Here is a 13233-nt window from a genome sequence, read left to right as displayed (position 1 = left end):
CTCCCTCCCTTTCAAAAGGATTGTATGGGGAACTCTTTAGACCCACAAGGACTAGTTTGGGCCCACTGGGCCCTTCTAAAGTTAAAGGGGGCCTAGGAACTGGGTTCTTGTACACAACTCCGCATAAAGCATAATGAAGTGTTTCTGGATGAAGGGGACATCTCTCTTTCTTTCCTTCCCTCCTACCCCCACACATCTCTAATACAGAATTGTTCTTTCCTCAGAGAAAGTGTTGAACTCTAAGACTATCCGTTCCAACAGTAGTGGCTTGTCCATTGGAACCGGTGAGTAACCAAATTTTAGGCAGCCAGTGCTTCTCGTGATTATGGGGAGGTGAAATAAGAGGGGCAGACTCAGGAAATACTGAAGGAAAGTGGAAAGTGTCTATCTGTAGGAGAAAGAGTCATAGTTTGTTCGAGTAGTTTTCATAGCCAAGTTAAGAGCCTCCTAGCCATAATCAATCTGTGGTATTTATTGAGCGTTTACTAGGAACAGAGGCTTATACTAAGGGCTTGGAAAAGTACAATTCAATAGAGTTAGTGGACATGGTGCCTGCCCACAAGGAACTTTCAGTCTATAGGGGGAGATAGACATGAAATAAATTACAGATGGGGTGGTGGAAGATCATAAGTGTTGTGAGGTGAATATCAAGTGCTTTAAGGGTACAGAGCCAAGTGTGTGGGTGATGCAGAAGGGATGGCTTAGTTGGGGAAGGTGGCATGGTTGAGAAGTGATTTTAGGAGGGATTTGAAGATGGGGAGAAATGAGAGTCATGATTCAGTCTACTCTCTTATCCCCCAGTGCTGCAGGCTCTCCTGTATCTATCTTCTCCCCCTCCACACTGGCACGTCCTGGAAAGATCATCCTGCAGGGCAGTTCCTTAGGGGAAAAAATCAAAATCTCTAATAAAAAGGCAGCTCGGCATTAAAGGTCCCTGGGAAAATCAGGCCCAAGTCATCCAGTTATCTGCTCTGCTTTATCTTCCAATCTCCACTTCTTAGTATTCAGTGAGGGAAAAGGTTCTAAGTTGGTTCCACCAAGTGAAGCCCCTTAAGATGTGATAACCAGACCTAGCGGTCTCTCAGATCTTAGTGGACAGGACAGACTCGATAGAAATAAAAATTCTGTTTACGGCTCAGGCCTCAAGAAAGGAAGCAGTAGAGATCTTACTTTGGTTTTGTTGGTATTCTTCTGGTTGCTAAAGGCATCTGTGACTCCATGTTAATGGATCCCTCAGGTGTGTCTTTCACTGCTGACCAAATTTCCCTTTCTGCCTAGGTCACTTGCTCTGTCACCAGCTTGTTGTATTATCCTCATATTCAGATAGGAAACTTGGGGATGGAAAAACTGGATCTTGGGGAAGTTATATTAGCTGAAACAGGTTATAGACTTAAGGTGAAAAACAGTGGTCCCTCTCCATGATAGTAATAATAATAATAGTATTTGTTAAGTGCTTACTATGTGCCAAGCACTGTTCTAAGCACTGAGTAGTAACAGGATGCTTACTGGAAAGGAGCGAGAGTTAAATTTCAGAGGGACTTGAAGATCAAAGGATTTATTGAGGTAGGAGAGGTCATTTCTGAATGCTAGGCAAACAGAAGAAGAAGTAGGGAAAGGGTCAGGACTTGGACGAATGTTGGGGAGATGAAGCGGTCATTGGGATTTTAAGCCCCCGAGAGAAATGAAGTGTGATGAAAACTCTGCAACTCAGGAAAGAAGCAGGGCTGCTTTATGGAGCAACGGGAGGACAGTGGAAATCAGTAGGCTGGCTGGCTATGATAGAGTTTGGACTTATTATGGATGCGAGCAGGTTTGGCAAAGGAGAAAAACTTAGCTCATTGGAGCTGTTAAGATGAGTTAGATGAGCAGTCAGATAGGGTTTAGTTAGATGAACTATTGTCAGGGAGCAGGTAGGTTGCCAAAGCCAAGCTTGAATTTTAGCTCAGTAGATTAAGCCAGTGAGGTAGGTTTGAGATTTAAAAGGGTGGAGAATAATAAGCATTATGAAGACCACGAATGAGCTAGAACCTCGTTTAAATGTTAGCACCGGACAAAATGTGTACTCTGCCAATGGTTCGGGCCAGTTTCCTGCCCCTTCCACAGCAGTGTGCCCCAGACATCACACTACTTATTTTGCAGGGGAAAATGTGTCCCTTGGCATGGCAGTTCTTGTGGCCAGTTGAAACTCTGTACTTCTCTTGTCTCTTATGCGTCAGGGGCACAGAGCTCCACTCAAGGTGGCAATGGTAGTGGCGAAGAGGAGGAAACCCAACGGGTGTCCGAGACCCCTGACCCAAGCGGCGGCTTCCGGGGTACCATGGAGGCGGACCGGGGCATTGGGGGTTTGTTGAGCCCCCCCGAGGCCATGGGGGTCAGCAGCGTGGGTAGCAGCTCCTGCCCGGGCTGGCTGCGGAAGGTAATGGCTTTGGGAGAAGAGTGAGCTCCTCAGGGTGAGGTCAGGATCCCCTGCTGCAAAATGAAAGGCAGAAACTTTGGAACATCTTCAGCCAGATGTTCCGAACTTGGGCACTTCCAGTTGAATTTCTGGCCACAACCCCGTTATCTGATTCGATTGCCATCAAAGAGGTTTTTCCCTCCTCCCATTTCCCCCACCGGCCGGTATCTGTACCCACAGTTATCCTGCCCTGAACTTTAATCTTAAGTGCTCTTTGAAGCGAAAGGAGGGAGCAGGAGCTACATACACCTGCTGACTCACCCTGCGTCCTCCATCAGTCATTGGTATCTACTGAGCACCTACTGTATACAGAGCACTATACTAAACACTTGGGAGAGTTGGCAGACACGTTCCATGCCCAGAAGGAGCGAACAGTCTAGAGGACTGTCCTCCAGGCAGCTTGCCTTACTACAGCCATGTGATCAAGTTGTGAGGTTTCACTCGTGCTCAGAGATCCCTTGTAGGAATGAGCAACCCTGGCAACCTTCCTGCAAGAATGCTGTCAGTTACGAACCTATTTTCCACCCACTTGGAGGATAGAAGGCTGGGAGGTAGAAGAAAGCCACTAACCACAGCTACCACTAGAGAGTACTATCATGTTGCCAGTGGGGTTAGCCGTAGTCAGGAAGGGAAGACTTTGTGAAAAGAAGCTGTTACACGCTGATGCTTTTCTTTGTTTCTAGGAGCTAGAAAATGCCGAGTTCATCCCCATGCCTGACAGTCCTTCTCCCCTGAGTGCTGCTTTTTCCGAGCCTGAGAAAGAAACCCTCCCTTACGAGGAGTTGCAAGGCCTCAAAGTAGCCTCAGAAGCTCCTGCAGAATGCAACAAGCCTACCACGGAAGCCTGGGTAACATTTAGGATCTGGGGTTTTAGTCTTTAAGTTCAGCGGCAAGCAACGGCAACATTTCCGCAAATCCCATTGGGTCTGTGACTTCTCTGACGCTTGTACCAATACTGGCTGATTCTATGGAGCCTCTGGTTATTTTTCAGGGCCAGTGTGGAATAGTGTATTTAGACTTGCTTGATGAGCCCAGTGGTGTAGGGACTGATCAGATATGATGATGTGGTGATTAAGGTATTTGTTAAGTGCTTTACTATGTATCAAGCACTATGCTAAGCACTGGGGTAAGTTCATATTTATCAGGTCAAGCTCAGTCTCCCCCACACAGGGATCACAGTCTGAGAAGGAGGGAAAACAGGTATCGAATCCACATTTTTTCAGATGAGGGAACTGAGGCACAGAGAAGTTAAGTGACTTTCCTGCCCAGAGTCGTCCAGCAGGCAAGGCTTGTGCTGTGTCCGCCAGGGCTTGCTACTTCCTTTACTTAATGGTTTCAAAACGAGTCTCTTTGTCATCATCAATTACTAAGTACCTGCCAGGACTTGGACGAATGTTGGGGAGAAGAAGTAGTCATTGGGATTTTAAGCACCCGAGAGAAATGAAGTGTGATGAAAACTCTGCAACTCATGAAAGAAGCAGGGCTGCTTTATGGAGCAACAGGAGGACAGTGGAAATCAGTAGACTGGCTGGCTATGATAGAGTTTGGACTTATTATGGATGCGAGAAGGTTTGGCAAAGCAGAAAAACTTAGCTGGAGTGGAACAAGCAAATCAGGTTGGACATGATCCCTGTCTCCCAAGGGCCTCTCAGTCTTAATCTCCATTCTACAGATGAAGTAACTAAGGCACAGAGAAGTGATATGACTTGTCCAAAGTCACAGAGCAGACAAGTGGTGGAGCCAGGATTAGATCCCATGTCCTTCTGACTCCTAGGCCCATGCTCTATCCACTAGGCTATGAGTGATACTGATAATTGATATAAATATTGATCTTTATCAAGTGACCCCCACCACGTTTCCATTTATAACATTATAAAGGGAGTTACAGTGCCCGAGCGACTTTGCAGCCCTTTAGCTGGACACGTTGGCATGCTGAACTCCGTGACATCCTGTGGACAGTTTGACCTTGCGTGCTTCTTGCACAGCGGCCGTTTGGACTCTGGAATCTGTGCATCAGTGCACGACTGTAAGGGTCTGTCCCAACTTGCTGGATCAAAAGGAGTCTCCACTCCAATTGCTCTCCATGCTGTTTTAAAACCTTAATGAAGCCCCACAAAGCCCCCGAGCGGACAGGGTAATATTCTCAGCTCAGTAGCCCTGCCTTTCCCCTTTGCCATCGAGGACCTGAAGCTCTAGCAATTGGAGGGGGTCTGTGCACAGCCTTTGCCTGGCTGTCTGGTGATTCTTTGGCAGAGTCGGGTTGACCCGCTCCCCGCCCCACTTGCAAGTCATAGTGCCCCATTGCCTGCCTGTTGCTCTTCTTTTGGTGAGAATGGTACGTCTGACAGCCTAGCTGTTACCTAGAACGATTAGGTTCCCTTCATAGCGCTGGGGGGGGGGTGGTAGCTGTCAATCGGTCAGTCAGTGGTATTTATTGAGCACTTATTGTGTGCAGGGCACTGAACTAAGCATTGGGGAGAGTGCAGTTCAACAGAGTTGGGGGACACCTCAAGTGCTCGATAAATACGATTTAATGACTAGATGGGGGCTGTCGCAAGTGGGCGTGATGGGAGCCGCTTCCTTAACAGTTTGGCCTCTGGGTTTCTTGTGTCCGCAGCCCCCCCGGCTGACCCCAGCTCCGGGGTGTGTAGGGAAAGGAGTGCCTCCAGCTGCAGCCTGTGTGTGCAGCTCTCTGCAGGTGGAAGTGGAGCGGCTAAGGGGACTGGTGTTGAAGTGCTTGGCTGAACAGCAGCTGCTGCAAGAGGAGAACCTTCGAATCTGTTCCCAGCTCCAGAGACTTCAAAAGGGAATGGAAGGAACGCAGCAGGTGAAAACCCCCCTTAAGAAACACAACTTTGAAGGGACCTGAGGCACCCTCAGATTGCTCTGTGGGTGGATCGGCGGCTCAGGTTTCATCCTTTCCAGGGTCCTCCCTGCCAGGGTGGTGAGGAAAGGGCCCTGACTGACACGTGCACTGGTCTCTTCGACCGCAGCAGGAGAAATAACAACAACAACAATAATGGTATTCGTTAAGTGTATACTATGGGTCAAGCACTGTTCTAAGCGCTGGGGTAGATACAAGCTAATCAAGTTGGACACAGTCCCTGTCCCATATGGGGCTCAAAGTCTTAATCCTCATTTTACAGATGAGGTAACTTGAGGCCCAGAGAAGTCAAGTGACTTGCCCAACCTCATGCAGCAGACAAATGGCAAAGCCGGGATTACAACCCTAGGTCCTTCTGACTCCCAGGCCCTTGCTCTATCCGCTAGGCTATGTCGTTTCTTAGGGTTCTGGGCCAGCTGTCAGCTCTCTTCATGTGCCCTCTCATTGGCTTATCCAAAAGGCAACCTGACTGGGGCAGTCTCTGCCCTGGCTCCCCCGGAAACTGGGTCCGGGCAGTTGGATCGGGCTGTTGTCTCCATCCTCATTTGGCAGTATTTATGAAGGGTTGTGGTGGAGCCATTGTAAGGGGCAGTGGTAAAACTGAGACAGCAGGGAGGGAGTGTTGGTAGTGCCCAGAGTCTGGATGTCCAGCTCCTGCCTACCCTCTAATGCCTTCCCAGCATGGAAGCAGCAAGTCTTTACTGGGGGGATGAAGTTTTCTAAGCCTCTGAGTCAGGCCCATTATAATCAGGAATGTGCACTGTTGTGTATGAATGCGTGTGAATTCTTTTTTGTTTGGGCAGCTGGAGACTCATTCCAGAAGAACCCAGACGGCAAAGGAAGAGATGGAAACAGATACAAAGCCCGACTTGGATTCAGATTCCTGGTGCCTCCTGGGAACAGACTCCTTGCGATCCGGCCTCTAGTCTCTTGAGCTTGTGCACCTCCAATAACTTGGGATCCATACTACTTCACAGCACGCTAACTGAACGCAGAGAGCGGCTTTGTTGCTTCAGTTCACTGGCAGAAAGGGAGCAAGGCAGGAGGCTCCAAAAGGCCTCCGGGAACGTTTGGAGGGAAACGACTCCTTTCAGAGAAGGATTAGGAGTGGGTATTGGTTTTGGGGGGTTTACTTGTTGCGGGGGGTGGGGAAGGGGCGTCGTTTCTCGTCGTGTTTTTTTTTCTTATGGTCGTTTTGAGAGGGGAACGACTGTGAGGCCCGGGATTTTTCTGCAGCAGCCCCTTCCCCATGGCAGCGGCGGCTCCGCAACTCAACTGTCGATCCCACCGTCAGAGGCAAATGTACCCCGTGGCTTGATTTTGCTACTCCCTGGGAGCTGCCCTTGGGAACTTCACGGCGGTCTCTTCTACCTCTTGGTGTGGGAGGGGAAAGTGGAAAGCCTGAAGTAACTTGTCAGGAACTGGGGGGTGGGGCTGGGGCTGGGCTCCAGGCCTCCCCCAGCCAACCAAACAGCGGGGAAGGATACTCTGCCATCACCAGACATTGTGGCCGTTGACGGGAGCACTGAGACTAGGGAAACGATTCTCGAGAGTCACCCTGGGAGTTACTGTCTGAAGCCCAAAATCCTCAGGGCACCCTGAGTGCTGGACGGGAAGGGGAAGAAAAGGGACTTAGAGTGCTGTTCTTCCGGAATTCAGTTGAGGCTCCTCTGGTGGAGTAGGGGAGGGAGGATGGGATCCTCCTTGATTGGCAGTTGCACCCCTGAGACATTTGGACAAAGATTCAGGCGTTGGTTGGGATGGAAGGGACTTTACAGTATCAGAAGATGGCCGGGCTCTCTGAGGCGATGTCTCCCGTTTCAGGAGCTGAGCCGGGGCGGCTGGGGAGGAAGACCTCAAGACTGAGGCGGTCCCTCTAGCACCTCCAAGCAAAGTTGGCATTTGGGTATGCGGATTCCCCTGGCTGTCCAAGATTGGGTTTTCTTGGAGGATGCCTGGAGCCTCCCCAGACTTCCTCCTAAAGGGAGGCCCTTCCCGGGCTCTGCTACTATGGCTGCTTCTCTTTCAGGCCCGACACCAGCGACACCACCCTCTGCCTCAGTGTGTCTTGTCAGTATTTTATTTTCCTTTGGGGTTTTACAAAGCCAAGTCCTGCCTAGCGAGTCTACAGCTTTTCTTCCCTGGCCATTGCTGAATCTGCCCCTCCCTGAGGCATCGGAAGTGCAGCCTAGGCTGAGTGAAGCTTGCCAAGTGGAGGGAGATGAACCAGCGACAGCCCGGGACCCAGAGAAGCCTTCCCCTATCCTGCTGTTCACCTGGCTTTGGATCCGGACTGCCAGTCCTGACGAGGGCCCACGTAGTCTCAATTTTTGCACCCCGAAACTCAAAGGCAGCCCGAACCTAGAAGCTATATTTAGGAGGCGACCAGTTCTCTTTTAAGAGTTGTAGGTGAGAGGGAGATGCCAAGGGGGCTCTTGCCTCACATCTCAAGTAGCCTGAGGGGTTTGTTTAGAATGAGATGGGTAAGTACGTGGTCTCTGCTCAGAACAGTGCTGGTAATGATGCTGCCCGCCATGGGATTTGGTCAGCTGCGTCAGTGCAGATTTGATTTGGGGGCGGATTTGCCCGCCCCCGTCCCTTTCGCTCTCCTAGGCGCCACGTGGGTGGGCCCAGGAAGTCGGGACCACATAGGAAACCTGAGTATTGCTCCCTCCACGGCGAGGAAGGAATTGGTCACGTTGCTGAGACTGAGAAGTAAGTGAGCGTGGAAGAGTTTAGGAGTCATGCTGGGTCTCGAAATGGTTTTCCCAGCAGCCATCACAATGGTCGTTGTCTTCCAGCAGCCTGTCTGCTGCGGTTGAGAAGCCCGGCCTAGCTCAGGCTTCCTTTGCATCTGGCTGAGAGCTCAAGCCCTTGGATGCAACAGGAAGAGGATGTCTTGTGCTTCCCTCCCTGATGCATGTCTTAAAACAGTTTGCACTTACCCAAAGTGTGCCTGGGAGAAGCTGATGACCTAAGCATCAGCCCGCTATGCAATCAGAAATCTGTTCAAACTTGGCAGCCAAGTGCTGGATGAAGAGGAAAGTGTGAACAGGCATAAGTGCCTTTGGATGGTCTTTTGCAGCCAATCCCATTTTTATTTTGTCCTGCTTTTTATTTCCCCTCCTCTCCTGCCTCCAGTGCTAGTTAGTGTTTTGTAATTTTCCCAGTAGGATTGCTTTGGAATGATAACCCTCTGCTTTGACACTTTTGCCAAAGAATTAGCCATACTTCTTGTTTGTTCGTTTATTTGAAGGGGTCTGGGTGGAGTGGTTTGGCGTTTCTGTTAAATAAACATTTAAACTCCTGGTTGTATTGTTGTTCACTGTGTGAGAGCAGAGATCCTTTCTCCCTCTAAAGTCTGTCTTCCTGCAGCTCCTTATTTTGACACCGTTTTACAGAGAAAAAGATGTTACCTGTATCTACGCTCCTGGTCTTAATAGTGTATCCCAAGTAATAATGCCTTGGATTTATGTAGAGCTTCTTTCTTCCAAAGAGCTCAGGGTCCTCAGGAAAAACAGGGCTGACTGAGGGTTAGCTTTTCTTGACCTAAGGTTTGCACTGTAATCTAGGAAAGCACTCAATCACCTTGCCTCGTCCTACCTCACCTCACTACTCTCCTACTACAACCCAGCCTGCACACTTCACTCCTCTAATGCCAACCTTCTCACGGTATTTCGATCTCCTCTACCTCACTGCCCACCTCTTGCACACCTTGATCATACAAAATACAGTCTTGATCATACTACAGTTAGGTAGAAACCTATCTTCAGTATTGAAATAGGGGATAGTTGTTGAGTGATTTTTTTTTTTCCCACAGGAATCAATCCTGAAACCAAATCTATTCATTGATCTTTATTGTTCACTTTAAGGATTCAATAGAATGCTCATCCAATTTTTAGATGGCACTAAATAGCAGCGTGGCTCAGTGGAAAGAGCCTGGGCTTGGGAGTCAGGGGTCATGGGTTCGAATCCTGGCTCTGCCGCTTAGCTGTGTGACTGTGGGCAAGTCACTTAACTTCTCTGTGCCTCAGTTACCTCATCTGTAAAATGGGGATTAACTGTGAGCCTTATATGGGACAATCTGATTACCCTGTATCTACCCCAGTGCTTAGAACAGTGGTCTGCACATAGTAAGCGCTTAACAAATACCAGCATTATTAAATAGGGTGAAATCACTGATTCTTTGGAAGATGAGTGGAATTCCAAGGGACTGAAACCAATTGGGAAAGTGGTCTTTTTTTTTTTGACGGTGTTCATTAAGTGCACGAAATATGGTAGGCACTTACTAAGTGTTGGGGTAGATACAAGACAATTAGGTTGGACTCAGTCCATGCCCCACAAAGGGGACACAGTCTTCATCCCCATTTTACAGGTGAGGTAACTAACCAAGACAAGAGAATTGCCCAAGGCCATACAGCAGATGAGAGTTTTTTGGTTTTGGTTTTGGGTTTGTTTTTTTAAACAGTATATCTTAAGCACTTACTATGTGCCAGGCACTGTTCTAAGCTCTGGGATATTCTCAAAGTAATCAGGTTGGAGACAGTCTATCAACCGTATTGTAGCCTTTCAAAATCTTAATAATGTGCTTAAAGATTACAAATCCAGTTGCCTAGATGACACAGAAGGAAAAGGAATGGGGGAAAGGAGACCTTAATCCAGAGCAGGAAAAAAGGCCCATTTCATTCATGTTTTTTAAATTTGATCATTGGTTTGATTAAAATATTCATTACAGAAATCTAAAACTGTCTTGGGTGGCATACTGATGAATATGTTTCGGTACCTGCAATATAGTAGCAGTTTTGGGGGGTTATTTTGATATCTAAAGGCAGAATTAATCAGATTTAAAAGAATAGATAGAAAATGTTTCTTTTTTTCCCAGTTGGGGTACTATGTGGGGAAGGGGAATGCACTAGTCAGAGGGACTGCCTTGGCTCCGCCCATTGGGTCACTGAGCCAGTGACCCTATAGGGTCAGTCGGATGCCACCCTGGTCTCTTGGTGACTTATTGGGTCACTCAGGCACCGACCCGACCTCCTGGTGACCTACAGGGTCACTCGGGCCCCGACTTTATCCATTGTTGATGCAGCGGGTCACCGAGTCACTGACTAGCTGGTCGAGAGGTTTCCGTGATGGGTAAGCAGAGGGCACAGGGGAGGAGAAGGGGAAAAGGGGCTTCAGCACTAAAGGGAGTTGGAGGAAAAGAATAAGTCCTAATAATATCGAGACGAAAACATTATTCCGGAGAAACAAAAAAATACTGGCTTGCTCACAATGTCCCTTCTCTTCGGGGAATTCGACGGGATTTGCCTTTCAAAAACGCCAGCTGGATTTGCAACCATTACGTGGCGGCCTTTTGCTCCTAGAAGGCTGAAATGATGACTGAAAAGTGATCAGAAGGGCCGTGCTTTCCCTCACAGTTCAGTCTGCCCGCTCTGGTCCTGGAAGTGTGAGGCGAAAATACATGTAGAGAAAACTGGGACTGCCTGAACAATTTCCCAAAGAAGCATTCTCTAGCCTTTTGCGCTCTTTTTGAAGATGTCTTTTTAAGTGAATCTGGCCTTTGTCATTTTCCCGTTACTTACCAGATGAAAGATGAATCAACTGAGTCGTCATTTTTCTTACAGAACTTTACCGAAACCTAATCACATTTTTTTTTTTTATCCTAAGGAGAATGTTCTCCCCCAAAAGGAAGATCAGTAGAGTTCCCCAACAGGCTCAAAATTAGTTCTATTGCAATAGAAAAATCCACAGTTTCGAAGTCACGGGGGTGGAGACCGTTGGGAAAACCTGAGGAGATTTTTGGGTGGTTTTTTTCTCTTTCCCGTGCTTTAAGAGGATGAAGGAAGCGGGAGAAGCAGATGGCCTCCAAGTGGAGCCAAAGCGAGAGCCATCCTGGGCTCTGCCCCACACGCCCCTCCAGCACCGACTATAAGAGGCCGCGGCCCAGTTTTTCAGTTTGGAGCGGGCAGAGCTGAGAGGGAGGGGCAGCCTCTTGATAAGGATGGAGAGGAGGGCAAAAAGCCGCTGGCTCCCACAAACTCAGTCTGAGGGGGGATGGCAGGTTCAGGAACAAGAGGGAAAAAAAAACCTATTAGCCCACAGGAACTAAAAGATGCCAGCACCCATTCTGGGGCCCCTCCCCTTGGTAAATTGAGAAGCAGTGTGGCTCAGTGGAGAGAGCATGGGCTTGGGAGCCAGAGGTCATGGGTTCGAATCCCGGCTCTGCCGCTTGTCAGCTGTGTGACTGTGGGCAAGTCACTTGACTTCTCTGTGCCTGAGTTGCCTCATCCGTAAAATGGGGATTAACTGTATGCCTCACGTGGGACAACCTGCTTACCCTATATCTTCCCCAGTGCTTAGAACAGTGCTCTGCACATAGTAAGCGCTTAACAAATACCAACATTATTAAATTTCATTTGTTTGGCTTGTCAGAGGTTCGATGTGATTTTAAGAAATGATGTTCATTCATTCAGTCGTATTTCTTGAGCACTTACTATGTGCAGAGCACTGTACTAAGAGCTTGGAATGTACAATTCGGAATGTGGCTCTAAATCGGCATTCTAGATTATTCCCTCTCAGTGCCTTTTGCCCTTTGGCAGGGCTGGGGGGAGGTGCGTCGACATGTGAGAATAAAGTTCTCAGAAAGGACAAAGCAACTCGACTGGCCGATCTGATTTTAGGAGAAAATTGACGTAGGAATGGAAAGGTCTTAGGTAACGAGACTCGTTTTTGTGGGAGGGATGAACCTAAGATATGATCCCGGCTCTGCCACTTGTCAGCTGTGTGACCTTGGGCAAGTCACTTAACTTCTCTGTGCCCCAGTTACCTCATTTATAAAATGGGGATGAAGACTGTGAGCCCCACGTGGGACAATCTGATTACCTTTTATCTACCCCAGTGCTTAGAACAGTGCTTGGCACATAGTAAGCGCTTAACAAATACCAACATTATTATTATTTTTATTATTATGACGGTCTCTGAAATGACGTCCTGTGCAGGGGTGGGCGGCAAGGGGGGAGGTGGTTTCCCCAATCCATGGATTATGAATGTTAATTCCAAATGCTCTTTTGGGTCACTCAGTTCTATCCTGAAGGGATTCATTTCAGAGAGAGCAGGAACAGAAGAGAGGATGAGGCCTCAAGTCAGGCTGTGGACCTCAGGCCTGTTTGAGGAGAGAAAGAGAGGTGACTGTCTCTAAAAGTAAGAAATAATTACCTCAACTCCTGGTCTGTGAGGAAGTTTTAATGAGATACTTGGCAGAGCTTCATTTGAAAAGTGTATTTCTAGCCAATATGAATTTTGCCACACCACAGGAATGGGAAAGTCCAAATGATAAAATGGGCTTTAGTGTAAATTTCCTTACTTCATATCTACTTAGAAAGCAACTGAAATATCTTATTCTGTGGCTCTCCATCTTTTAATGCCTCTCACTCTCTCCTGACTTCCTGCAATGGGATCCTTGTCCCTCTGAGGTTTTGATCAATATGGAGAAAGAGAAAATAAATGACTTAAACATGCCTTGTAGCAGTATGAATTAGAAATGACTTTGGAAAGGAATTCCTACCGTTCTTTAGAAAAACCCCATTGCCCTTTGCATTCAAACCAAGGTTTAGCCTCTCTTGGTAAACTTGAAGTGCCCACTTCACCCAAGGCTCCAGGAGATGAGGAGAAGTCCCAGAGGAGGAAGGAGACTTTAATGCCCCAGCCACCCCTGTGCCAACTAAACCAGAACCAAAACCAAGCCAGCCAGGGAGATCACAGCAGCAGCAATGACAAGCAAAACTGTAGGAGAAAATCTTCATTTTGGAGGGAAATTATTACATGCACTCACTCAGGGAGACAGAAGGCATGTTACGGGTGGGAGGGATTGACTGTTTACTTAGGTATCCAG

General features: G+C 48.1%; 1 protein-coding gene across 2 annotated transcripts in view; it reads left to right on the top strand.

Moving 5' to 3' along the window:
• The window catches only part of NEK9 (NIMA related kinase 9), a 48916-nt gene extending 40268 nt beyond the window's left edge, over nucleotides 1-8648 (top strand). For both annotated transcript variants that reach the window (XM_029058861.2, XM_029058860.2), the window contains 5 exons: nucleotides 225-284; nucleotides 2217-2416; nucleotides 3139-3303; nucleotides 5073-5282; nucleotides 6143-8648. In XM_029058861.2, the coding sequence (XP_028914694.1) occupies nucleotides 225-284; nucleotides 2217-2416; nucleotides 3139-3303; nucleotides 5073-5282; nucleotides 6143-6265 (758 nt within the window). In that variant the 3' untranslated portion in view covers nucleotides 6266-8648. The remainder of the gene's footprint in view (nucleotides 1-224; nucleotides 285-2216; nucleotides 2417-3138; nucleotides 3304-5072; nucleotides 5283-6142) is intronic.
• Nucleotides 8649-13233: the final 4585 nt, after the last annotated feature.

The sequence above is a fragment of the Ornithorhynchus anatinus genome, chromosome 1 (assembly GCF_004115215.2).
Source record: "Ornithorhynchus anatinus isolate Pmale09 chromosome 1, mOrnAna1.pri.v4, whole genome shotgun sequence".
Taxonomy (NCBI): Eukaryota; Metazoa; Chordata; class Mammalia; order Monotremata; family Ornithorhynchidae; genus Ornithorhynchus; species Ornithorhynchus anatinus.
Note: the sequence above shows the minus strand (reverse complement) of the source record. Positions and strands in the feature narration are given on the sequence as shown.